Source organism: Ischnura elegans, chromosome 12 (genome assembly GCF_921293095.1).
Source record: "Ischnura elegans chromosome 12, ioIscEleg1.1, whole genome shotgun sequence".
In the NCBI taxonomy this organism is placed as follows: domain Eukaryota; kingdom Metazoa; phylum Arthropoda; class Insecta; order Odonata; family Coenagrionidae; genus Ischnura; species Ischnura elegans.
Window position 1 is genome coordinate 36,406,883 of NC_060257.1, and position 24,971 is coordinate 36,431,853.

The 24,971-nt window shown below is 37.6% G+C and overlaps 1 protein-coding gene across 1 annotated transcript in view; it reads left to right on the forward strand.

Moving 5' to 3' along the window:
* LOC124169510 overlaps positions 1-24,971 on the forward strand; it is a 113,271-nt gene that overhangs the window by 70,690 nt on the left and 17,610 nt on the right. Inside the window, 12 exon segments of the mRNA XM_046548142.1 lie at positions 2,428-2,572; positions 4,328-4,683; positions 5,572-5,699; positions 6,060-6,293; positions 6,639-6,892; positions 7,011-7,107; positions 7,746-7,874; positions 8,435-8,566; positions 8,721-8,909; positions 10,175-10,507; positions 13,668-13,821; positions 14,991-15,196. Coding sequence (XP_046404098.1) covers positions 2,428-2,572; positions 4,328-4,683; positions 5,572-5,699; positions 6,060-6,293; positions 6,639-6,892; positions 7,011-7,107; positions 7,746-7,874; positions 8,435-8,566; positions 8,721-8,909; positions 10,175-10,507; positions 13,668-13,821; positions 14,991-15,196 — 2,357 coding nt within the window.

Consider the following 24,971-nt stretch of genomic DNA (forward strand, 5'->3'; position numbering starts at 1 on the left):
AATTGGGCCGGCAGTCGTCACGACTGCCTGTCGCCACTCCTCGCTACTGCGTAGATATTAGAAACTACTTTCTGCCTTTAGCGCCCTTAATTGATGCTAGCCTTCTAATGTCAGCTAGTTCTGATTATTGCATTCTAATATAAAATAATGTCTAACTTTAACGTTACTTAGGTTTTCTTAAGATCGCCATTTACATAGAAAATATTCGCTGGCTTGTATTTTACGACTTTTAACGCCATAAAATGTATGAAATATGTTATATTTTGAGAGCGCTGTCACAAATGATGGCCATAATCAATTTAAAATGTTGCTGGGGACAATAGAAGTTATAAAAAAGAAAAGTGAAATATTTTTCGCGATGGATAAAATTCTCGCGATTTTCGACCCGACCCGATTTTGACCCGAGATTTGAAACGGCCCGACCCGAAGGTCGGGTCAGGACGATGACCCGACCCGACCCGAAAATTTCGGGGCCCCGTCGACCCCTAATCCAAATATCCGTGGATATTGCCCTTCACCTGATACTTCGGATCCAAATTCACTGAAGACATCAGATCTGTAACCGAAAATTTAAATTCCTGCTTTAGTGAATGCAGCATCCGGAAAGAGAGAGTGGAAATGGTTCTGATCCTCTCTCCTCATGCATGTTTGCACTATGATCCTTGTCCTACTTATGAACCATTTTGTTTAAAATCTGTCGTAGAGGTTATGCAACAGAATTTCAGCCGCAGAAAATTATTCAGACAAAATATTGCAGGCACACAGTGTGACTCTTTCCAAGAGATTGAACAATCATCGGGGGAATCTTAGCATTATAAGATAATAACCACATCAAAAGTAACTACATCACAGATTTCAGAAGACCACCCTCAGCCCTCCATCGGCCCATGCCTCTGACTTTTTTTTTCTTTTTTCGTTTCCAAGATCACACAGACCATAAATCATAGTCTTCGAAGGAAAATATCAAGTTACACGAGAACAATCCAAGCGTGTTTCATCCCTACTCCGTCTCACCAACCAACCTTTTAGGCCTGCCTGCTTAAATTCTTGCTTGTTGGAGGACAAATGCTGACACATTCGTCCTTGACTCCATCATCCTTTGTCTCATTGCTTGAAAGACGGAGGGATTGTACTCCTTCCCCTCCACTTTCTCCTCCTTCCCTTCCTCTCCTTTACGTGCTTCTGCTACCCAGCCCTTCATCTTGAGATCGCTGAGCGGTCATCTCGTTCTCTTCCCACACCTCATCGCATGTGAAGTCAATGTTCTTCAGAACATTGTCAATTATGTCGCAGATGCACAGTTGCAATTTAATTTAATGATAAATTGATAATAATTTATTTCGTTGTGAGAAACATTTTTCTTGAGATAAAGAGAGCTCACGGAATGCCATGTGCATGCACTGTGGGGTGAAGCTATCGGGTGCAAAATCCATCTCACCACAACTGAAGCATTTGTTGGTGAAACACAAGTCAGAATGCGATGAGAAAGTGACAAAATTCAGAGGAAACGTGTGGGAGGAAAATTTGAATTCTGTCAAATACCTTGAAAGCTAATATAAATGATTTTTACTCAGTTAAAATATTAAAATGTGTATGAAAATCTAAATAGCACTCCATTGATCGTATGTGCCTAGAAGAATCTGGAATAATTACTTCGTTTTATAGCAGGCAACCAAAAATGTATTTGGATCTGAAAATATCCGAAGATCCGGCACCAGAAATCAAGTATCTGATCCAGATTCAAAAAAATCCTGGATTTATCCATTATAATATTTAATCACTAATATGGAAAAATATTTAAAAAATTGAAGGGTGTGAAAAGTTCCTACCACCTGATAGCTGTTAATGTTTTCATCTGATAAGTTACCTGCTATGTCTAAATGATGTCATGGATCTCATGATAATATGAAAGAAAAAATGTAATTAAAAAGAATTATCATACCATTCTCAGAAAAGTAGAAGGAAGCTGTCCTAGTAGCCATTTGCAAGCCTCCAACCAAGTTGCTTATATGCTATGCTGTTTTTACTATCACATTTATTACCTTCCACCCTCTTCCCAGACAAAATTATCTTTATGCAGGAGATTGGAATTGATGATAAGGTTACTCAAGTAGCTGTCGAAATTCACTTAAATCTTTTTTCCAGCACATTTTCATCTGTGAAACCCTATTTTTTATCCATGTTTATTCCATCGCTGATAAAATTATTGGCAGTGGTGATGATTTTTCATCAGTAACATTTATTTGGCATGGTGCTCTCCTCAACTGTTTTTACTTCTCATAAACCTGCTGCCTTAACCGGCAGTAAACTTACTTTATTAATTAATGATGAAATCAGGTTAATGAATTATGAGCCCTTCAGATTTCATCATTGGCACAGCTATTGTAAAATTAATTCCTGAAGTTTTAAATTGATTATTTGTTTCAGATTCCAACAGCGGGGCTATTTCTGGCGGTGTTAATGCTTGGGAGAAGCCATTGGCATCATCAGCAATAGGATCTTCTTCTCCTGCATCTTCCTCATCTGGAGGTGTGGGGATAGGAAACTTAGGAACTTCTGTTGGTGAAGAAAGGTGAATTTTGTGTTAATTTTGTAGGTATTTATGTATATACTTGTAGCATACTTTACTAATCTATTCATAGTATTTTATTTTTGTCCCTTTAATGAGTGAAAAACAATTGTGTTCTAATGTACATGTTAATTGCAGGGTTCCCACTCAGCTGTGAAAACCTTAAAACCGTGAAAAAGCCATGAATTTAGTCTACCGTGTAAAAACATGGAAATAGTTGTGAATTTTGTCATAAAATCTTAAAAATCTCTCAAACTAGATTATAGAACTACTATTGACAGATGAAAAGAAAAATTAATATTTGGATCATGTTTCAAGGCCGAGTCACATGCAGGCACTGTCCACTCATTTACCTACGTACGTGTATTCGAAGAGCAGTCATTGGTCCGTGAGCCATGGCGACACATTGACCTTAAGCCTGTGATAGGAAGATGAATAACTGATAAAGTGTTCATTAACCCTGGCAAAAAAATCACACACTTCTTCGCTTCCCTGCCACCCTGTTCCCTCCATTTCCCCACTCACAACCAGGCCCTGCATTTTGCTAACGATAGGTGACATCATAAGAGATAGTACTTTCATTGCTGCATTTTCTCTCACGGCATCTGTCACATTTAATAAATTTTTAGTGCCGTCGGTGATTGCTAGGTAATCATTATTTCTGCCTAAAACTGCTTATCAGCAGACCGTGAATTTGACGGCAGTTAGACCATGAAAACCTGAAAAAAAACGTGAATTTTATAATTTAATTAAAGTGGGAACCCTGTAAGTGATATTTATGCATTATCCACTTGCTTATAATCTGCTCATCAGTTTGCAAGTAATTTCTTCATATTAATTCCTTGGCTCTCCCTGCCAGATATGGGCATCTCATTTTATGCAATCATCATTACCATGTGGTTATTCCACTGAAATAAGGCTTTCCTGTTTATTAAATTTATTTATGTATGTTTATGTCTTTATGATGGTGCATTGTAAGTTTTAATCATTTTTCTTGGAAAAATGTTAATTCAGGATTCCACTGTAGTTAATTGCATTACAGAGACATAATTCAGGGCAATCCACATAATTTTATGAGAGCAAGGATTTTAGGTTTTGGAGTTTCAGTAAAACTTGTTTAGTATGTTTCTGAAGGGACCACAAAAAATGAACGTGATATCCTGGAAAACGTGCTGACCAGGCAAGTAGATAATAGCAATCAGGATCATTGCACTCCGTGGAAAAGTTGTCATAATTACAGTTACTTTGGGAAGTTCTCGTAGGATCACCTTCCTAAACTCTTTCCACATTGAAAATCAAGAAAATGAGCACTGCATTGCAAAAACAGTATCATGTTAATGATAACCACAATTTTTCATAGATTTCCCTGAGACAATTATGTAAAAACGGTGTCATTCTTCCGTGATTTGTCATTTTTATGTTGTAAGAGGACTAGTTAATATGACGTACGTTTTTTAATATGACGTACGTTTTGTGACATCTTATTGTATCTAGACTATGAAAGGCAGCTTTTTTTAAATATTTTGCTTCTGATTGTTAGTAGGAGTGATCCTTTCTTCAGATATCCCGGAAGTAAAAAAACATTAGTGAGTATAGCTCATTCATTATGTTACATTCAGCATCTAAAATAATTTTGAGGTTGAAAGGTATATGGGAAGCCAATCCACCTATCACAGCAGTGGCTAATTTTCTCAGCCCCCATCAAGAGTTTCTGTTTACAGGATGATTCACTGTGAAAGGTCTTCTTTCCTGTCTTAGGGGAGGTGAAAATGGCTCCGACAGAGGTGGTTCACACGCTGTCGTCAGTGGTATGAACTCAACTGGAGGAGTCAACCATAGAGAGAGTCCGACAGGAGCAGAAGTTGGTGCCAGTCTAGGGAATGGAGTGACTAAGGTGCCTTCAGTCCAAAAATTGACTGTGGAGAAGCCATCATCTGTACTGCTAGATGGCACCTCTCCTCCAGTGCAAACAATCATTTTTGAGAACACAAACTACAAATCGGGGCCCCCTTCATCTTCGGCTGCTCAGGTCCCAAAGTTTAACAATCATCACCACCACCACCATCACCACTCACATAAAATGCAGAGAGTGATAGAAAAAGGACGTGGTAATGGTGAGTACCTATATTTTTTTTTTGTATTAGGAGTGAGCAGGAGCAGTGGGGTAGCCAGGAATTTTGTTCGGGGGAGGTCTAAGGAGGGAAAATGGTTGAAAAACAGGGTATTAAGTAGAGGGTTTTACACTAATTTTAACACTTTTCATAAGCAAAAAAACTTCATTTTTCATGGAAATCTTTTGTAAATTCTTGATTTTTCAGTATTTTGGCTTCTTTTAGAAGCAAAGTGATTGTGTTTTCGTATTTCAGGGGGGTCTGGACCCCCATACCTTCCCCTTGCTGCGCCATTGGCAGAGAGTATGTTTTGACCTTGATTATGATTTACCAGAGAGCTTAAGAAATGAAGGGTTAAAGCTTGCTTTTAATTCCAAGGGTATAACCACAATATTTAAGTCTGAATGAATGGAATAAGATATATTTGAATGTGCAATGGGATCGGTAGTTCTTTCAGTGATGTTACCTAGTCTCAGGTGGTCCAGTGGCCTATGTAAGACATTTTTTGTGGATTTGTGTGGATTTGAAGTCATACTATTTACGAGCTCATCTCTAGCTCTCCAATATTTTTCTTTCCCTGGGCATCATTTTGTTGTTTTTTTTCCCTGTATGAGTTTCTTTATTTGTAATTAGAATATCTGTGTTGAAAGAATAATATATAAATAGACTACTTCCAATATGGAGAGGTTTCACAAAGTAAAACCTGAAGTTATTAGTTATATAAATAGACGATGGTATAATGCAATGTGTGCATGTCATCTCACTCAGTGATACTTAGGGTTTTTGTTTTCTATAATTAATGGTATAAGCATGTTAAGCTGATCATGTTTATGAATAAGTTAGGATTTGTTATTGATTTCAAAGGCTATGTTTGGTTTATCTTGTGTCCAGATCGAAAACTCTCTGATGATTCAGATGATGGCGTTTCTCTTGGATATGGGAGTGCGAAGGACCTTGGAAAGGTTGGAAGCATGGAAGTGAAGTCAGATCCTATGCAGCTCCCTTTAGGCTTTGCTAAGGTAAGAACTTGTTAATAGGGCCAATTGTATAAAAATATCTGCCCATCTCAGACAAAATAATCAAGGTTAGCTACTTTTAGCTAGTATTCCATCTATGTTTTCCTGCATGAGAGAAGTTTTAAATTCTCTGAATGTAGAAAGCGGATTTATTTCATCACATTAACATTATATATTCATCTCATGTTGGATAAGCTATGAATCCTGAAAATTATTATAACACAATGGAGAAGTCTTATTACCTTGAATGGCATTTATGAGAAATTTTCAGGAAAATTCTATTTTAAAATGAATACTCTTAAAAATGATGTTGCATGTATGGTAAATTTTGCTACAAATTAATCTGGTTTAATTTTTTCTTAGAATGCAGAAGACAGCACAGAAATGAAGTTGGACTTTGCCTTCCATTCAGAATTGTCTCAGTTAACAGAAGAGAAAGCACACAGTGGAGGAAGTGTGAAAGGGGGTGGGAATTCACCAGGCGGTGGAGCTGGCGGTGCAATTGGTGGAAGTATGGCCTTGCAACGGAACATGCATGTCACTTCTACTATTGGAACTGCTGCTGAACTCAATTACAAAATTGCTGCTGTGAAGACGGTATGTCGCCATAATATTTTTTTACCAATTTATGGCCTCACATTTGATATTTTGTTTTTGGATAGTCCTAAAGATGGGACACTGAAATCCATTAGGCCCCTTTTTTTGTAGAAATCAAATGGTGACATTATTTCATTCACTTTTCATTTATGCATCTTGCTCTTTGATAGTCTCCATTTCAATACCTCTATGTGATTGTGCAATTTTTGAATGAACTCTTTATATTCAAAGATTTGAAATTTGGCATTGCATTCTGCTATCTTTCGTTAATCATATTTTCTTACATTACTAGATATGGGACTGTTTTAATGTATTTAAGTTCTCTAATTCTTAAAAAAATTTCAGTTCTGGGAGAACACACCTCCAATGCCTACAGTGTTAGAAATATCAGAAGGAAACGATGGTAGTAGTGTGGTTGTTGCTTCATCGTCAGTAGCAGCGGCCACTTCGGCATCACCATCGTCTTCGTCGCCATCGTCTTTGGCACCTGGCGTTGTCGCAGCCACAGCAGGTTTTGTTGTGGACCAACCTTCATCCTCTGTGGTGGTTATGACTGGTGAAGATGGATCAGGTCTCAATGCCACTGAAGTAGCATTTAGGTAATAATAGCATTTTAATGTTACAGTAGTTAGTATAAGCAACGTAAGTTTTTATGGAACATGAATCTTTAAGTAGTCATTTTTCTGTGCCAACTAATTTTTTCATTTTATTTTACAGCCCAGGAACTCCGATGCAGGTTTCCAATAGTTTTGGGGTTACTCCTGCTAGTTTAGGGAAAGGTGATCCTGGCTCTACGTCTAGTAACGTATGTAAGGTAATTATATGCTTTCTTACTCTCAGATCTTTCCTTTAAGAACAATTGTACATTAAGTACATTTATTAAATATTTTAATAAAAATTAGTTCCTAGATACACTTTGGCTTATAATCCATAATCCAATTGCATTGTTTTTTGTTTCTTTTCTCAACACTGAAGGGGATTAAAGTCTTGCACTTGTTATGGCTCTAGCATTGATATTTTTCGTAAAATATATATCTGTTCGTTGAACAATTATTCGTTTAGTCAATTCATGACTTATTCATAAGATAGCTTTGTAACTGTTACATTTAATGAGATACTGAATATGTTAAACATATTGTTCATTTGGCTTTTATTTCTTTTGTCTCTACTTCTTACAACATCTGTCTCAATTCAATTTTCTCTTAACCTGTGCTTTCCTTTTTATGTACATCTATATTTTCTCATATAGTAGTGGATTCTGATTCCTCTTAATAGTTTTTCTATCTTGGTCTTCCTATCTTATGTTCCTGTGTTTGTGCTTTATTCTTAGAAATGCCACCCATTGATAGCTGTTAAGCTAGTAAACATTGACGTTTAATTAATTTCATTTATTTATTTTTTTAACTTTTAAGAATTAATGACAATATTCTTTTGCTGTTTTTGTTTGTTCAGGTCAAACCTCAGCAACAAACTGCTGTTATGTCTACTGGTCCATCGCCTATTGGTCATCCAGGACCCTTGTCTCCTCCTCCGTATAATTCATCAAGCGCACAGGCCACAGCAGGACATATTAACTACCAGGTATGGTTTACTTTTCGGAAAAGTAATATATTTTTCCTGTATTGAATTAAATAGATTGGTCTTTTACTGGGGAAAAATTAAAGGAGGGTATTTAATTTTAAGTAGAAATTCAAATCCTATAAATTTTAGGGATAAGGCAGTAATTGAAATTGATGAAAATAAGATGAGCATTAAAAAAACCACCTTAAGCAATAGTTGATTTAGGGAATTCAAGTTCCCATTTTGGCTCATTAGTCGGAACTTTAATGTTTAAACTTTTTTTATAAAATGACATTTTAGAAGTTCCTCAACTTAAAACAAATGAATCAGGTTCAAACTTGTTTTCATGCCAATTTCTTAATGCTAATTCTTTATGGTTCTGGCTCCAGTTCTGCCCTCATAAACCAGTGGAATCGAGAACTGAGGAAACTAACTGGCCAATCCCTAATTATTATAAATAAATGTACATTTATGCTGGAACACTCCTTTTTATTTTCCTTGTTTCATATGAGGTATCATTTCCTGATTGTTAATTTTTTTAAATATCATTATGATGATAAAAACTTTTTCTATTTGTTTAGCCAACTATTGGGGGAACTGCTCAGTTTGGTAGTATGTCGGCCATTCCTTCTCCTCCGTCTGTGATTTTCAATTCGTCTCAACAAATACCAGCACAGGGAGGCTTGTATGGGACGTTTCCCATTGATGGGCAGGTAAATATGATATTGAATATGTCTTGTATTATTCATTTTTTCCCTGCTTGTTTTTTTTTTATGAAAGTATGTTTGCATATACTCTTATAATTATATCAGCATTTTTGTCTGTTACTAGTAAGCTAATGAGGTTAAATTTTTATTAATTTTTCAGGTTCTTGGAGGTGGTGCACGTTCCCAGTTCCCTCAGTTTGCTAGTCCGTATGGTCTGTCCCAGAGCATTGGAGGCACATCGGCCTTCAGCCCTCAGTCTATGTATCTGCATCAGGCTGCTCATCCTCAGCCACCTCCGACTGCTGCTCCTGATATGTATCCCTCTTCACTCTCTCAGTATAGGCTACAGGTATGCAAGCTTTCTATGGAGAAATTACTACTGTTGACCCTTTGGTAGAGATGGAGAGTAACTGAGTTACAGGTACCGATTGCATTTAGTAATTTTGGCTTACAAAATTGCATTGAATGACATTGTCAAATTTGTGAATATTACTTGTAATTTACCGATTCTTTTCTAAAAATATCATTACTTTCTTTATACCGTATAAGCGCGTTTAAGAGACGTACCCCAGTTTTGAACATTGAAGCTAAAGAAAGAAAATTTGGCTGCATTTTTTATCCTATCGTGTGGTGTTGCAGACGTATGCCTGGACTTTCGACAGTTATCAAATTTTCCTCTTTCAATACTAAAAAATTACGCGGCAATTTTTCAGCCAAATTTACACGATATGTATGGTACTCGGAGATATGTTGGTATTCACTTGTAGTCTTAACCTTATGATGCTTACAAGGGATGGTCGGATCAGATACCTTGGATAAACATATAATAGATTTTCTTGCATTTGCCTCTTAGGTATAAAAAAATTTTCTGCAAAAGTATCTGTACCGTTGCATGTGGTGTTAACTAGTTCCATTTGAATACTCTTATTGATATTTGTAGCATTAAAGATTTTGAGAAGTTGCTCCCATCTCTGTCTTTGGAGTATGTATGGAAGATATCTTTTTAGGATTAGCCTAAATTCGTAGAAATTACTATACTTTCAATGTCTGATGAATTGATTTGGGACATATGATTCACTAAAATTAAATATAGTCTCCCAATTACTTTTCTGTTCAATATTTTGGGATTATAAGGGAGACTTTAATCAAGGGTTATTCTGGAATTGTAAATTTTCTACATTGCTTCTAGTTCAAGTACATAGGATAGCTATGTTTATATTTTCTTAATGGTTGTAGAGGTAATTTCCTCTTAACTTAGGAATTAGAAAAAGTTCACTCAAATGAAGTGAACCTGTAGAAATTATATGTTTCTGTATCATTGTGTTGTTAACTAGGGTAATTGAGGAGTGGTATTAGGGTTGATGGAGTCTTAGGTAAAGAACAGCTTCATTGGTAATAGAAACAAAATAGTCATTGTTATGTCACGTTTGCATTTCTTTCATGGTTTTAAAGTCTATGTTGAATATATGGCAAACTCAGTATTATCTGGCCTCAAATTGTTCAGGTAATGGACAGTTTTTGCTGTTTTCTTCTCCATTAGTTTAAAAATATATCAGAGTTGTAATTAAATAAATTATTTTAATGATAATTTAATGCTAAAATTCTGATCTTCAGGCAGCCGCAGCTGCTGCAGCAGGCGTAGCAGCACCATATGGTGGCTCTGGTCACCATGTGGGTGGAACCACTCCCCCTCAGGCGCCAACTGCCGTATTAATCCCGACACCTCCTACAAACTCCTTGGCTGCAATGAAACCACCGCCATCCCAAGGGCAGAGTACCAATAGTGGACAAGGGGGTGGTGGGGGTGGTGCTGGTGCTGGTCCACAGCAGCCACCTCCATCGCAAGGTGGTCCCCCAGGGGCTGTTGGTTCGAAGGGTGCAGGTGGTCATTACGGTGGAGCTGGAACTCTCGGATCTGGAATACCATCGGCTCCTCAACCTTCTCCTGTGAGTTTTTTCTCTTCTACTAATTTTTGTAAAAAAATTTCGTTTAGGTCAGCCACTTTTCTAGAAAACTTGGTGAATCAAGTGAATGAAAAATAAAGCAGGAAATATCAACTTTGCTTTATATTGCTAATGATTTTTTCCTCATTCTCACATGGTTCGGTATAACTTTAACATTTGAGTAAACCATTCATTCATTGGAATTTTTCTCAAATAATTGTTGAATTCGTCTGTTAGGGTAATTGTCTCTAAGGGTAAATATGACTGATAAAAATGGAAAAATCGTAGACATTATTTTTGAAGGGTCGACTTGCTATGGCGAGGGTAATTGATGAACCCTTTCCTTGCTTCACATCCGTTCTAATGCACACGAAAAAATACACCGACCTTAATTCCTTTTGAATAATTTGCTACACTCATACCTCAGATACATCAAGTGCCCTTCAAGTATTGCTAATCTTTAGGAGCCTGCAACCTAGCATAATAATTTATCTCTGTGGTTTGTCAGTATGCAGATATTATATATCCTGCAGTGTCCACATTAGTCTTTGCAACTAGGATTTTTTAGATACTGTGGTGTCTATGACTTAAGTAATTGTGTAGTATCCAAAATTTTGTGATATTTCTTTTACCTTATGGTAACATACCCCTTTGCTTGGGACCAGGACTTCATTTTGTAGTAATGAAAACTTAATTATAAAGTTGTACTTAAAAATAAAGAGTCTCATATTTATTTCTTACAGCCTCAGTGATGAATGTTTTCTTGTAACTGATGGAAATGATGTTACAAAATCGAGCTTTTTAATTCTGAGAGGCTTCAATATGAGTGACTTGATGGAATGGCATGAAATTCATCCTCTGGAATATTTTAATTTTCTTCAGTCAACAGGAAAGAGAATAATTAGTTGCCACTGCGCAGTTCTTATTCTGATTGAAAATTGGCAAAAATTGCATTATATTTCTACCCCTTCACTAAGTGCCCAATTTGAGAACTAACCCCCATAAGTTAGAAACGCAATACAGGCGGACCTCGACTTTCGTACACTTACTTTCGTATAATAGGGTGGTCTCCTATTATTTTTTTATTGCCTAAATCGAAAGATTATTACTCCTGGAGTACGTATTTCACGCTTTAAATTTTTAAATGACGATATCTATTTTTCGCGATTAAATGAAAAGTGAAAATTTTCTAGCGCGCGAAAACGCGACGCGTAAGTATGAATGCCGGGAAATCTCTCTCCGTGTGACGTATTTCTGGTTCCCGCTGCCGCTCTGTGAGGTGACCTTGAGGCGAGTTGAGCGCTGATACGACGCAGGCTGCTAACGGGTAGCTGAGTACCCTGCTGGCTGGTAGCGCTTGGCTTAAATAAGGATTATTAATACCTTATCAAATGAAGAAAACTTTCCGACCTTAGCCAGTTTTAATAAGTGATTATTAAGACATGTTTCCCTGAGCTCTGCGCCTCATGCATGCATTGGTAACTACAGACGACGTATAACTCCTATCTTCTCGTATAGAAACTAGGTCCCTGTGACGTCACGTGGAGTGGCATCGCATGGGCGCCAATCTGGCCGTTTTCAAATGAGGATAAAAATGGACCATTGCCATTCGTCTAAACCGGTATTTCTAAAACGAAATAATTTGTATATTATGAATACAGTAATGGTGGGTAACGAATCGCAATCAATGACTTTCGTTTTCTTTGATGAAGGAAACTACCCTATTCACACTTCCGTACATTCCAAATTGACACCTTTCACTTGACTTTTGTACGCTAAATTCGGACTTTTGAACGTTTGTCTGTAATTTTTTTTAAATTCCCACAATATTTACTGTGCATCCCAACATTCAACTGTTTCGTATGGCAGTATATGTGGACAATATGAACGTATACTTTCAAGGAAGGTGTTGACTGCAATCAAGGTGAATTTTTTATAGAAAGACAATGCTTGCTTATAGGCTCCTTTAACAAGAGAAGTAGAAAGCTGCAGTTCAGCCTTCATTGAAGAGATTTTTCAAAAAAGTTGACTAGATGCCATCACACAGCTTTCAATAGAATTAATGAATAAAAGTGCTACTTCATCATAGTGCTTTTTTCCGCTTGAGTGCTGTTTAGTTCATGTAAGACATATACACCTTCATCAATGATATTGCACAAAATATCAACCAAATTCTGTATATCTTTTGTCTTTTTTGAATAATATGCGAAATATACGTGATCCCGAGATATGCTGAGATGAGATGTCACCCGCTGAGGAATTTTGTTGTAAAAATGCAAAGGTATCTAGAGTGAGGGTTCAAAAATTGCATTTTGTTTTGCTTTTTGATATGTCTTTTTATTTATAATGGTCATTATAAGTGGAATGTCAACTTAAGCGTCACGAGAAAGTTTCACTAGGTACCTGCAATGGAATTCTTGTTTTTTTAAACTTATATTTACAATTTCTGTGTATGTTCAAAAGACATTATATAATTTGAAGAATTTTATTTATTATTAAACATTAACTAACAAAAATGAAATCTTTGCAAAAGATTTTAGCATGTATATTTTGCTCTTATGGAACGTAACCCCTAATTAGTATGGAACTCAATGGTTCGACTTCGATACATATTTTCAGGAACGCATTGTGTGTGAATGGCAGGGACCGCCTGTATCCAAAGTTCCACATGAGTCCACTTAAATTGCTATATTCGTGGCTCACATCTTCATTCTATGTTAAAGTTGTTGCTCATCCAGTAACAACGAACCCCCTGATGGCACCTTTTCATATCAGTCCTCCTTGACATGAAGTAGTCATTTTCCCAGTCCATTCAAACTGGCTTTGTGGAGGATTTCATGCAGAATAAAAGTAGGAATAAATTGTGTTCCATTTGCTGCATTGAATTTCAACCGAAAACCATGTTCTTGGGATACATCACTATTTCAGTGTCTTGCCTATGTAAAGGGTAGATGTGTGATCCTGGAATAAGTTTCAATATTTTTTGTTAACACTTAGGAACTTCTTCATTAATTTTATTTTGTGTGTCTTCCCAGTGTCAATTATTTGAATTTACCTCCAGCATTTTCTGCTGATTATTTTGTCAAAGTATATCTGAAAATAGTTCTATGTAAATGTCTTTTAGTGTTGTTTTCTCTAATGACTCAAACTTTTCTGATTTCAGCTGTATATTCAGTATAATGACCAGGGCCAAGCAGTTTTGAACCACAGTTTCTTATCGGCTGGTTCACAGATGGTGCAACGTCCTGGCCCTGTTCAAAGCACAGTTGTTCCACCTCCTATTCAGCCTCCAACATCATTTTACTCAACTTCGGCTGGTAAGTAGCCACTGCAACTATTTGTAAATGTGATGGTTGTTTAGATTATTTTTTGCCATCTGAAAATGATTGATGCAAATAAACTGTTCATTGGAGCAACATCATTTGGCTGTAAAAGTATTTTTGTCATTATAATATTTTTACAAATACTTCAATTCAACTTTTCATTGGTTATTTTGTTAAAAAGTTCAGTTAGACCTGAAGTATAAATTGACCTTTTTCAAGAAATATAATAGTTTTTTATTACAGTTAATATGTAATTTTTGCATTTGTTTTTTTCCCTAACTCTTGTATTCAAGGCAACAAGGGAGATCTTTCAAACCTCAATTTCCCTCTATATTAGCCGTTGTAATTAAAAGAGATCACTCTAGAATCGTTAACCCTCTAGCTGTGAGAACTTCTGAATTACATTTTTGTAATAGTTTGTAGAATAGTGCCTTATTTGATTGACCATTTCTCTTAGGCCCGTTCCTACCTTTAGCCACTAATCTATTTCAGTCCCTCTCCTCATTTTGTTCCCTTGTTAGTCTGGGCACACTTAAATATTATTCATCTGAAGTAGTTCCTCTTCCAAAGCTGTAACATCAGGACATGTGTTATTTTGAGAAGATTCCCATCTAATGCTGTCCCATTTTAATCAGCATAGTTAGAGTAAATTGGAATGTACATGAAAGTTCAATTTGAAATAAATTTAGTGGAATTAGTCAAAGCTCCTCGGAAAAAGTAGTAGCCTTAGCTGTGACTCTCTCCTCCAGCCCCCAGACAAGTTCTAACCGAAGTACAAATGAAGGTCCTCCTTTAGGTTAGAGAGGACCGTTGGAGAATATGTTCTTTATTTTTCAATTGCAAGCAGTCTTTCCCAAGAATCAAACCAGTCGCAGCTGAAGGGTTAAAAGAGAGTAATGTGGAAGCTTGACCAACATCCTTGTGGTCATAAGCAATGATGAAAGATTTCTCAAGGATGATATGCCCTGGGAGAGATTTTAGCAATTGTGTGCCTGAACCTGGAATGCTGGAAGAATGCAGTGACAGGGTTTGCCCATGCACGGCTGCAATGGAGACGTGGCTGCACATGACCACAAGGAAGGAAGCAAGCTGACAAGCTCATGTGTGCTGGAAGTTGCGTTGGGCACACGAACCTAATAAGGTTTTTGCGTTGCACCCTTTGGGTCGACACTTTACTCTGTTTGCAGGAGGCCAGACGGGCTTCTACCAGCCCGGCAGCTCGGGACTTGGGCAGGCAGCTCAACTTCACCAGACAGCAGCAGCTGCCGTGGCGGCAGCTGCAGCATCCTCCCAGTTTGGCCTTGCTCAAGGATTTGGGCCATCCCAGTCAGCCCCAGCCCCCGTTGGCCTTCAGAATTTTGGATCTCAGGTATTTACTCTTGGCTATAGAAAGAAAGATATTCACCACCGTAGCATGTTTCATTGCAGGTAACAGTTTTCTAAGAAATTTGTTGCATGCAGAATCATCAGTTGCTATTCTGCATTAAGGCAAGTTCAGAACACCTATGCTTAACTTAATAATGCTGCAGGGTAATTTTATAGCTATTAGTAACCTAATTTGACAAAAAAATTAGCGTGTCTACTGGACTCAATTGAAGCTTCCGAGCCAAGTCAAAATTAATCATCACAGTATAGTACATGTATATAGTCGTATCTATTTCTACCAATTCAACCCTTATGTTGTAGCAGAGGATTCTTAAATTCTCAATTTGACATTTTATTGCAATTGATAATTTGAAATTTATTGAATTTAACGGAAATTCACCTGCTGTTAAAGCAAAAATAGCTGTATTGCAGGGGAAATAAATGTCTTATTTATCACTTATGCTCATCTCATTAGTGATTGATTTAAGGTTTATGCATCAAAAATAACTTAAGTAAAAGATAAAATGCCTTAAGCTGCCGATGGGACATCTTTCTTGTGTACTAAGATTTTTCATAATTGCTCTTCGTATAACTGATTTATTTTTAACCCCATTGGTAAATTCAGAACGATTAAAATTTTTATTAATCGTTATAATTTAATAAAAGTCAGAAATGTGGGAAACCCAGAAGGCTGTGCAGTACACCAATTTCACTCATGATCCCTAGTTGTGGACATACCCCTATGACCATGAAGTGACAGTCTTCGGCTTGAAAGAATTGTTAACAATATTCAGATATCTCAGTTGCAAGATAAAGATGTGAATGGTTGCAGCTGACTGATGTAATGAAAAGAGCAATAATGATTAGAGACTATGCAAAGAAAGGGAATGCGGGTCAAGGTATGTCAGTACCAAGGGTGCCGACTTACAAAAAATATTGGGGGGGCCCAAACCGGGGACCTGGCCCCGGTAAATTTTATAAGTAGTGAATTTTAAGTTTTTAAGTATTTTAGAAGAGTCATATGATTAACATTAGAACCCTGATCACTCGAATCTCGATATCTGGACACTCCGGGGAAAATCGACAAGCCTTACACATTTTTTCCTCACATCTGTAACGAATTTTTTGGGGGGCTCGGGCCCCCTCAGGCCCCATGGAGTCAGCGCCACTGGTCATTACAGATAATTATACCTATTGGGTGCAAGTATTCTTCATTCAGACACTGCACTATAATAGTGTATATATCATAGTACCAACATGGTTGTAATGACGTTATGTTATTATAAATGGTCAATCTAAAAAGTCTATGGTGTCTTCTTTGAATTCATCTATGAGTTCACTTATGTACTCACTATCTGGCATGGAGTATGGTGGACCGCCCCGCTAGCGTGTCGCGACCTGTGGAGACATGCTACTCGACTTGTGTCTGCAGTTTTGATAATTGCAAAGAATTGACGTGTTACTCCTGAGCAATTTATTGCATTACTAAATGATATTCCTGAAGACGTTTTGGAGAAAGGGTCTGATGAAGATAGTGAGTTGGACAACTATTAGGTTGCACCAGAGGTGCAGTCAAGTTCATCCAAAAGCAATGAAAATAGTAAGCGAAGCAACATTCAATTTTTTTTATATTTCACTGTATTTATTTAATTACGAAAGATACACATTTATTTTACAATACGCATTTACATGGATTAGTTATTGCACCTGCTACTGTGTACGGTGTCAGCAATGTGTACCTCATTGTGTTTGTAGATGAACCTGGATCTTCACTGGCTATCAAACAGAAGAAATTTATCTGTGGTCATAAGGTGTGGAACCATAGCCTGGGCCATACATAACCGTTGAAGAACAGTTGTTTCCAAGCAAAGCTAGATATCCATTCACACAGTCCATGGCATCAAGGCCTGATAAATATGGGCAAAAATACTGACATGCTGTAGATGAGGACTGTAAATATTTCATATATTTTGAGGGATTTCTTTACCTTGTCAAGGACGACTCTCCTCAAGCTGGCAATCGTGTTTCAGATCATGTTGTGTAGAAATTTAATTAGCTGTACTTGAGTAGAAATGTCACTCCTGGTAATTAATTATTTCATATCACTTTTGCTTGCGTTGCTTGAAAAAAAGGGAACAGGACTAGTGATGGCATAAACGACTCTGTATGTGGAGCTGCCTCACCGCTCACAGCACACTCCAGAGAGCCGCTCGCACAGTGCGACTCAGCAAAGCGCTCCTGGGATTAGGGGAGGGGGGAAGAGTGGAGTGGAAGAAAGGGGAAGAGGGGAAGGTGGCGGAGGAGGATTTCTGAACAAACATTTAAAATGCAACATTTTCTAGATCGCAAGTTGAAAAATTGATTTCAAAGAAATCACATATTGCATAGTCACAGTGTTTAACAGGTGATATAACTGAGGAACCATTTCTGCCGATACGTTATATCTTTCATGGAAGACAGAAAATTTATTCCATCTCCGGTGCTTAGGGATGACGGCAATTTAAAAAATTCTGTTGTAACAAAATATTCTCTCTGAAACTACTTGATCTTGTTAACAATTCATAATTAATTTCCGTGATTAATCTTAGTTGTTTGTGTTAGAACAAATTTTCGTTTTTGTCTCGTATTATTTTCATAAATTTGCCTTTACCGAAAACTTTTACATGAGCATCTCCAACCCTTTTTCTTTCACGAAGCATGGAGCATAAAGGAGAGAGAATTACGATAAGGGTCATAAGAGATTTTTTAGAGTAATACCCAGAAAATTAATCAGGAGAATCTTTCAAGTGGTGTGAAAAGGTGAGTAGTAGGCTACCTGCATGTGCTCCCTTTGAACGTGCGATGAGCCTCATGGGGAAAATGTTTATGGAGGGAGTCATACGCGCAGGTATTTTGACTATGCCTCGCACAATTCCCGCACACATTGTGCACAAAGGGAGTTGTGTGCGCATGGAGCTGACTTCTACTGCTTTTGACTACAATACGCACAGTGTGCGTGGAGGGAGTCGTTTGCAGAGGGGAGGGAGTCGCAACTCACCAAGTAAGATTCTTGCCTCACAGCTCTATCTGCTGAATCACACATTTGAACTGACTCACTCACACAGTGCCCTTCACTGAGCAGGACTTTAGTTACCATGAGTGAGGAAGTAAGGAAATCCATGCTGAAATAAAAGCTTCTCTGGAAGAGTTTTATTCAACAAAATTGTACAAAAAATGGTGGGGTACTTACCGGTTATATCAGGAAAAACTGACAAAATGTGTTATTGTTCTAAGCTCTTTTCACCTTCATGTTGACATTAGTGACAACTCTAAGAAATCACCTGAAACTGTTAAGTATTAAAATGAGACACAATTTGGAGTAGATATTACCTATATTGATTTTTAGGGGTGGAAGTATTCGGTCAGTACTGGAACCAGGCTTTACCTGTTCATTCTTTCCAGAATACCTATTGAGTTGGCCGCTATAAACGCTTCAATAATGCATAAGGAAATAACTTCAATACAAATATCCCAAAAATATTTTTGCATTAGATAGGGGAAGAGCATGCAAATCCTTAAATTGCGTCAAAAAATATTTGTCAACCTTCTAAAATGGCGTGGAATTGTGCGAATGCATGAACGAAATTAGAACAGGCTATTTTGCTGTCTCGCATCCATGCATTCTCGCATGTGTTCTAGCAATTTACCGCTTTACACGACGCAATTTTTATTGCGCCTTCGCACATACGTCAGATCGCGCAATTCCTTTTACCGTGTGAAATGGCCTAAAGAGTTTGAAGAGGTGCGAGTTCCAGAATGGACCTCTCAAGTAAAGATAAAATTCAATAAAAACGGAACTGTTGGTATTACTAAGATATGTAAAAATGTGGTTCATGTATGGGCAAAACAGTGTGAAATTGCCAGAAATGTAAATAATCCAATTAGGATCAAGCATTTTTTAAGTCTGTACAAAAAATTATTTGATTTTTTTTGTGTTTTGCTAAGTCCTTTAAACATATTTGTAGTTTAATAATCGTAATAATTTTTTTTATTGTTTTCAAGTTTTAATCTTTTAAAACACTTCCACATTGGAAAACAAAAACCATTCCAAGAGAGTAGATTTTTTTGCATAATTTTTTTCTTCAGTGGTAATCTCTTGAAAAATTATTTTTTGAAAATATTAAGGAAACGAAAGCAAATACAGTAGAATAATTAAAGTAAATTTTTTTCGGGCTCTCCGTCTGGCTGTCGTGCTCCATCATCTTTGTGGACATTAAAATGGAAGACTTTTTATTCGTCATCAAGGCCATTGATGCAGGGAGTAAGGTGCCATGTTTATACAATGTCTCTCTTCTTTTATGCTGACAGGAACAAGGTTCCTACCAGAGAAAAGCTGGAGAAGCATCATCCATTATTGGGGAAATAAGGAGAGAAACATTATTATCCATATTCTTTTTTTTTTCTTACAACACGCATTTTATTATTTCTTAAGATATTTAGGTGAAGTATTGGTTCACTTGCGTGAATTCCCAAAAATGATACCCCACCTTGACCTCATATAGTTTTTGTGTTTCTTTCTCCATCGTATTGGAAATTATGCATAGTATCACTAATGTAGAGAAAAGATTTTTTCATGTTAGCTCAAAAAATTAAATGTGCCATTATCGTAAAATAAGTAGTTGCATGGAAAGGATAATACAAATAACTTATTTCTATTGAAAGTCTGCAGGGAAGAAGAGAGACAATTTTATAATAGCAGCACCTCACACCTGGTTGGTATCGACGACATTGATGACGAAGGAAAAGTCTTTGATTTAATTGTCGGCTGAGAGGATGATGGAGCGCCTTACCCGGACAGACACCCGAGAAGAATTTAATTTTATTATTATTTAGTTTTTCCTTTCTCCCTTCCACGCAAATATTTATTTCCATTTTTGGCGCACCTATTTCTAGCACTCAAACGAAAAAATCTTTTTTCTATATCAGCAATACATAGCATCATTTTAAGTGCGGTGAAGAATGAAACCCGTAAACTAAAGAAGAGCAAGATATTAAGGTATAATTAACAAGAGTTCACATAAGAAACCAACTTTGCAAAATTTTAAATTACACGATACAGTAAAATTCGGTTATAACGCGGTTCTAGGGGGACATAGTTTACACCCGCGTTATCGGACAACCGCGTTATTACGGGAAACTGCGTGGGAAGCAATAAAAAAAACCCTTAAAGGTAATTTTTATAGCCAATTTATTTGCGTAATACATTATTAAAATATTTATTTTATGATTTAGACGTTCTACTTTAACGGGATTTACTAAAATACTCGGATATTTTCTTTTGCCGCGATAGTTGATGGCGTTTCTTTGTCACGTAATTTTTTATGCTTTGCAAGTGCAACAGATGAAAACTATCGCAATCACTTTGTCCTTCCAACCAATTCATCAATTCACTTATATTATGTAATAAATGGCCAATTTTTGGCATCTCGACCTCACATTCGTCTTCTTCATTCTCGCTCTCATCTTCCGATGATGCAGCTGTTTTTGCGCGGCTCTGGACTGCAGCCACAATTTCTTCGTTACTCTTATAAGCAGATACAGGAGTTTCCTCGTCTTCGCGAACCCAGGCCTCGAGATCACTCACAAATAGTTTATTAGAAAGAACATCTGAAGCTTCACGTGCGTCCTCTTCCGTGAAACCCATAAACTCGTCTTCGTCTTCCATGCTATCGCCCGCTGAATACTCGCACTTTGACCAGCCATTTAGAAATGTAGCTGAAGTTATTTTCTTCCATGCCAATCCAATATTATAAGCCATATTCTTCAGGGTGACTGTTTTCAGATATTCTTGTACCTGCAGTTCTGAATTTATGACACTAGTGAGCAATTCCCACCGATAGAGGGCTTTAAATGCTCTGATTATCCCTTGATCCATGGGCTGAATAAGAGCTGTCATATTTTTTTGTAAAAACGAGGCCACTATTTTACCATCCCTCGATATCAAAAGCTCAGAAGACGGATGGGCCGGACAGTTATCTAACAGAAGTAGTGCCTTCTCTTCTAACGTTTTTGATCTTAAGTGGCTCTTAACCGATGGAACAAAATCTTCATTGAACCAAAATAAAAAAATGTCTCGAGTCATCCAGGCATTCTGACTATTTTTGTAATTTATGGGTAGTGCTGTCATATTAACGTGCTTGAAGCACCGAGGACTTCGATTTTTACCAAAACACAGAGGTTTTAACTTGTGACTTCCTGATTTGTTCGCGCACAGCAATAAAGTCGCTCTTTCTTTGCTCATTTTTATTCCGGATTTATTTGCCGACTTCTTAATATCAAGTGATTTTGTTGGAAGCAATCTATAATAGAGAGCGGTTTCATCGCAGTTATACAATTGCTCTTCAGTGTACTCACCCTCATCAATCATCTTGCGTAAAGTCCCATAGAATTCTCTAGCTGCTACACTGTTACTGGAACGCGATTCTCCTTGCATGTTAACTTGCGCTATCCCGTGGCGAATTTTCCACCTCGATAGCCAGCCAGCAGAAGCAACAAAATCATGAGCACCACCTATTTGTTTATTTAATTTAATTGCTTGTGCTTGTAAAAGTGGACCGGATAATGGAACACCTTCACTGCGCTTCTGAACAAACCACGTCAACAAACATTCATCCACATCACCAGCAGCACTCAATCTGGCCTTTTTTCTATCAAGTCCTATTTCGTCATCCACTTGATGAACAAATGATCGTAATTTATCTTCTTCTTTCATCCAACCACGAATAGTTCCTTCAGGAACACCAAACTCCCTGAATAAACTTGATTTTGAATCACCGCGCTTCACTCTGTCGATTATGCCCAACTTTTCTTTAATTGTGTAAGTTTTCCTTTTGGCAGACATCGTTTTAACCCTAACATCAATGAAAATTTTCGTAAAAAAGTAATTTTCATATTCATATTAAGCCTAAGACAAAGGTAAAACAGCTCCTTCATCATTAAATGCTGGAAGCCTGTGGGCATTGAGTACCTACCTTGGTTTGAGCGCCGCGGTGCGAACGTACGAAAGAGAATTATCTCAATCTCCCTGAATCTCGAAAATTATTATAGCCGTGCAACACACTTTTCAGCTCGAGTTCACAAGACACAATGACCGATCAGGAATTGCCGAGTTTTTTTATGGCTACGAAACAATGTATGGAATACGTCGCCAACCGCGTTAATACAGTCGCTTGAAGTAGCGCCGTTGCGACGCGTCGGTAGTCACGCCGAGATAAAATTCGCCACAAAGTTACCTACCTCAAAAAAAAAGGTCAATGTAACCATTTCGGGGGACATGGATAGACCCGCGTTATATCCGAAACCGCGGTAAAGTGAGGCGCGTAATAACCGGAATTTACTGTATTTTAAAAATAACCAGCCCAAAACATGATGTATTTCAATCATCATTGAAGTTTGTTGATCATGTTTATAGTAGGTTAGCAAAACCAAAAAATAAGCTTATAATTTTCAGACTGATGTCAGGTTTTGGCTCAATCTTTTCAAATATTAAGCATATTGCTAATTTTTTAATTCCATGAACATAAAATAATGGGTTTTAAAAAGTTAATGTTTCGTTTAGTTTTTCCCAGCACGGGATTTGTGCTTCCTAGCTTCGCTAAAATGATAAGGGTCAATTACGGAATTGGCAAGGCAGGTAGCCCAGCCGTATCTCTGGGTGAACAGAGTGGGAGGGCATGCTAATCCAACAAGTCTCACGGGAACAAGAAAATACTGAAAATATGTCAAGAAATGGCAAAACACATGTCGTAGCAAATAAAATGAATGTGGATAACGAAGCTTTCCTCGTCACTTCCCTGACAATGAAAAATACTTCTCCAGCCTCTCTCCAGTTAGAAACTTACCCCCGTTGCTGGTAGAGATGAACCATGCAGTTCCTAAGTCAGAGAGCATTCCAAGTGGGTGGAGTGAATAAGAGTGGAATGGGTGGTGCCTGGTTGAGGAAGTGGGGGCAGGATAAAGAGAGGTGCAGCAGGGAGGGAAAGGGTCTTCAGCCTTGCCTGAACTGCCTGTTACGGGGCAGTGTTTTCTTTTACGACGCACTCAAGGTCATCACTGGGAAATGTTAGAGAAGGGTAGAAATGCTGGTGGTGGGGGTTTGGGATGCTTTAGTTGGGTGTCAGGAAGATCAGCAAAAGGCTTTAGGAGAGAGTAAACAAAAGTTTTGGAAAGAAAGGTCTCTCGGAATGGGGAACGGGTAGGAGTGCTACCAGAAAGTTCATAATTAGAGTTGGAAATGCCACTTCATTATGTGTGGCCTGCAAAATTAATTGGTGGTAAATAGAGACTCTATTTACCTCCTCCTCACTTCCGTCATGTATATCTAGTCCCGGCAGCTGCTTCTACTCCACTGTTAGCTTCTTGGACACTCACTATTCACCGACTGAAGCCCTTCGCATATTCTCTCATGAATTTTGTTCAAGCCATTCAGCGCTTCCAGGATAAAAGACAGCCAGACTCCGCCTCCCTCGTGGATGGATAGCAAGGTAATTACCCGAACACTTAATGCACAGGATAGTCAAAACCCCGTTCAAATTGGCAATAGAAGAGCAATTTCGCCCTCAATATGGGCTCGTGTGTAGAGTATTATATCATCTGTTATATACTTACTACATCTCCCCACCTAGTCGTTGACAACCACAGTATTTTCCCTGACTTTCCCCCCCTCCGAAATGTAATATTGTCTCTAAAATGAAACTTGAAAATGAAAAAAATATTTCCTCCATCATTGAGTGTGTTAATTGTCTTCCTTCCTCTTATATCCAACTGTTGATTTAAAATTTATTTCATGAGGTTGGTTATTTACCGGCAAGAACGTTGAAATTTGAGCAATTTTATGGACTTACAGCATTTTATTGGTATGATTCAATTATGTAGGGTTTAAGTAGGAGTGATAGAAATACCCAGTGTGATCTTCCTCACATGCTAAACTACGATGTATCGTCAACGTGATGTTTACGAGTATGCACGTAAATAGGGAAACTGTGTCGCTCACCATATTTTTACTAAACTACTTCTTGATTCCTACCGTAAGGTTTTAGGCGATCCCTGTCCCTCCAAAGTTCCCCTATCATTTACGATTTCACACTGTGATGCACCACAGTCAGAAACACTGATTTTTTTTAATGCTTTAGCCAGAGTAATTAGTTTTGTTGACAAGTTTTTCGCCGTAATGCATATAAACCAATGCCATTTGCTCCTGGGGACTGAGCCTGATGTTCGTAATTTCAAAAAATTTTGTATTATCAAAACTTCATATTTTCAAATAGCACCATGTATTTAACATAGGCCTATCGCCGGGACCGCAATTTCACTTTGTATTATCGAAAATTTCGTAATATCATGCTTTGTATAATCGAGAGTTTACTGTAATTGATTACTCAAGGACATTGTTGATCGCTAAAATGACACTCATCCAAATGGCCAGGTTCCATTGAATGAGTTTCTGAGGCTCATTTATTCTTCTCCTTGTTATAAGGGAAGAGGCAATTGGATTTTATTTTATACCCATGCCAATAATGCTTTGTAGACAACATGATTACATATACTTGATTTCTTCTGAGAATTGAGAATTACCACCACCAGTGCAGCTCTAGTATTCACAGCTCAAGCCTTACCACCACATCAAGGTTGTAGCCATAAGGAAAGGTATCATTATTTGTCAAAAAAATTTCTCTATAGCCACCATGGTTTGCATTAGGATGCCAATAAATAAAGTCATGCAAAATAATATTATCTAAGTC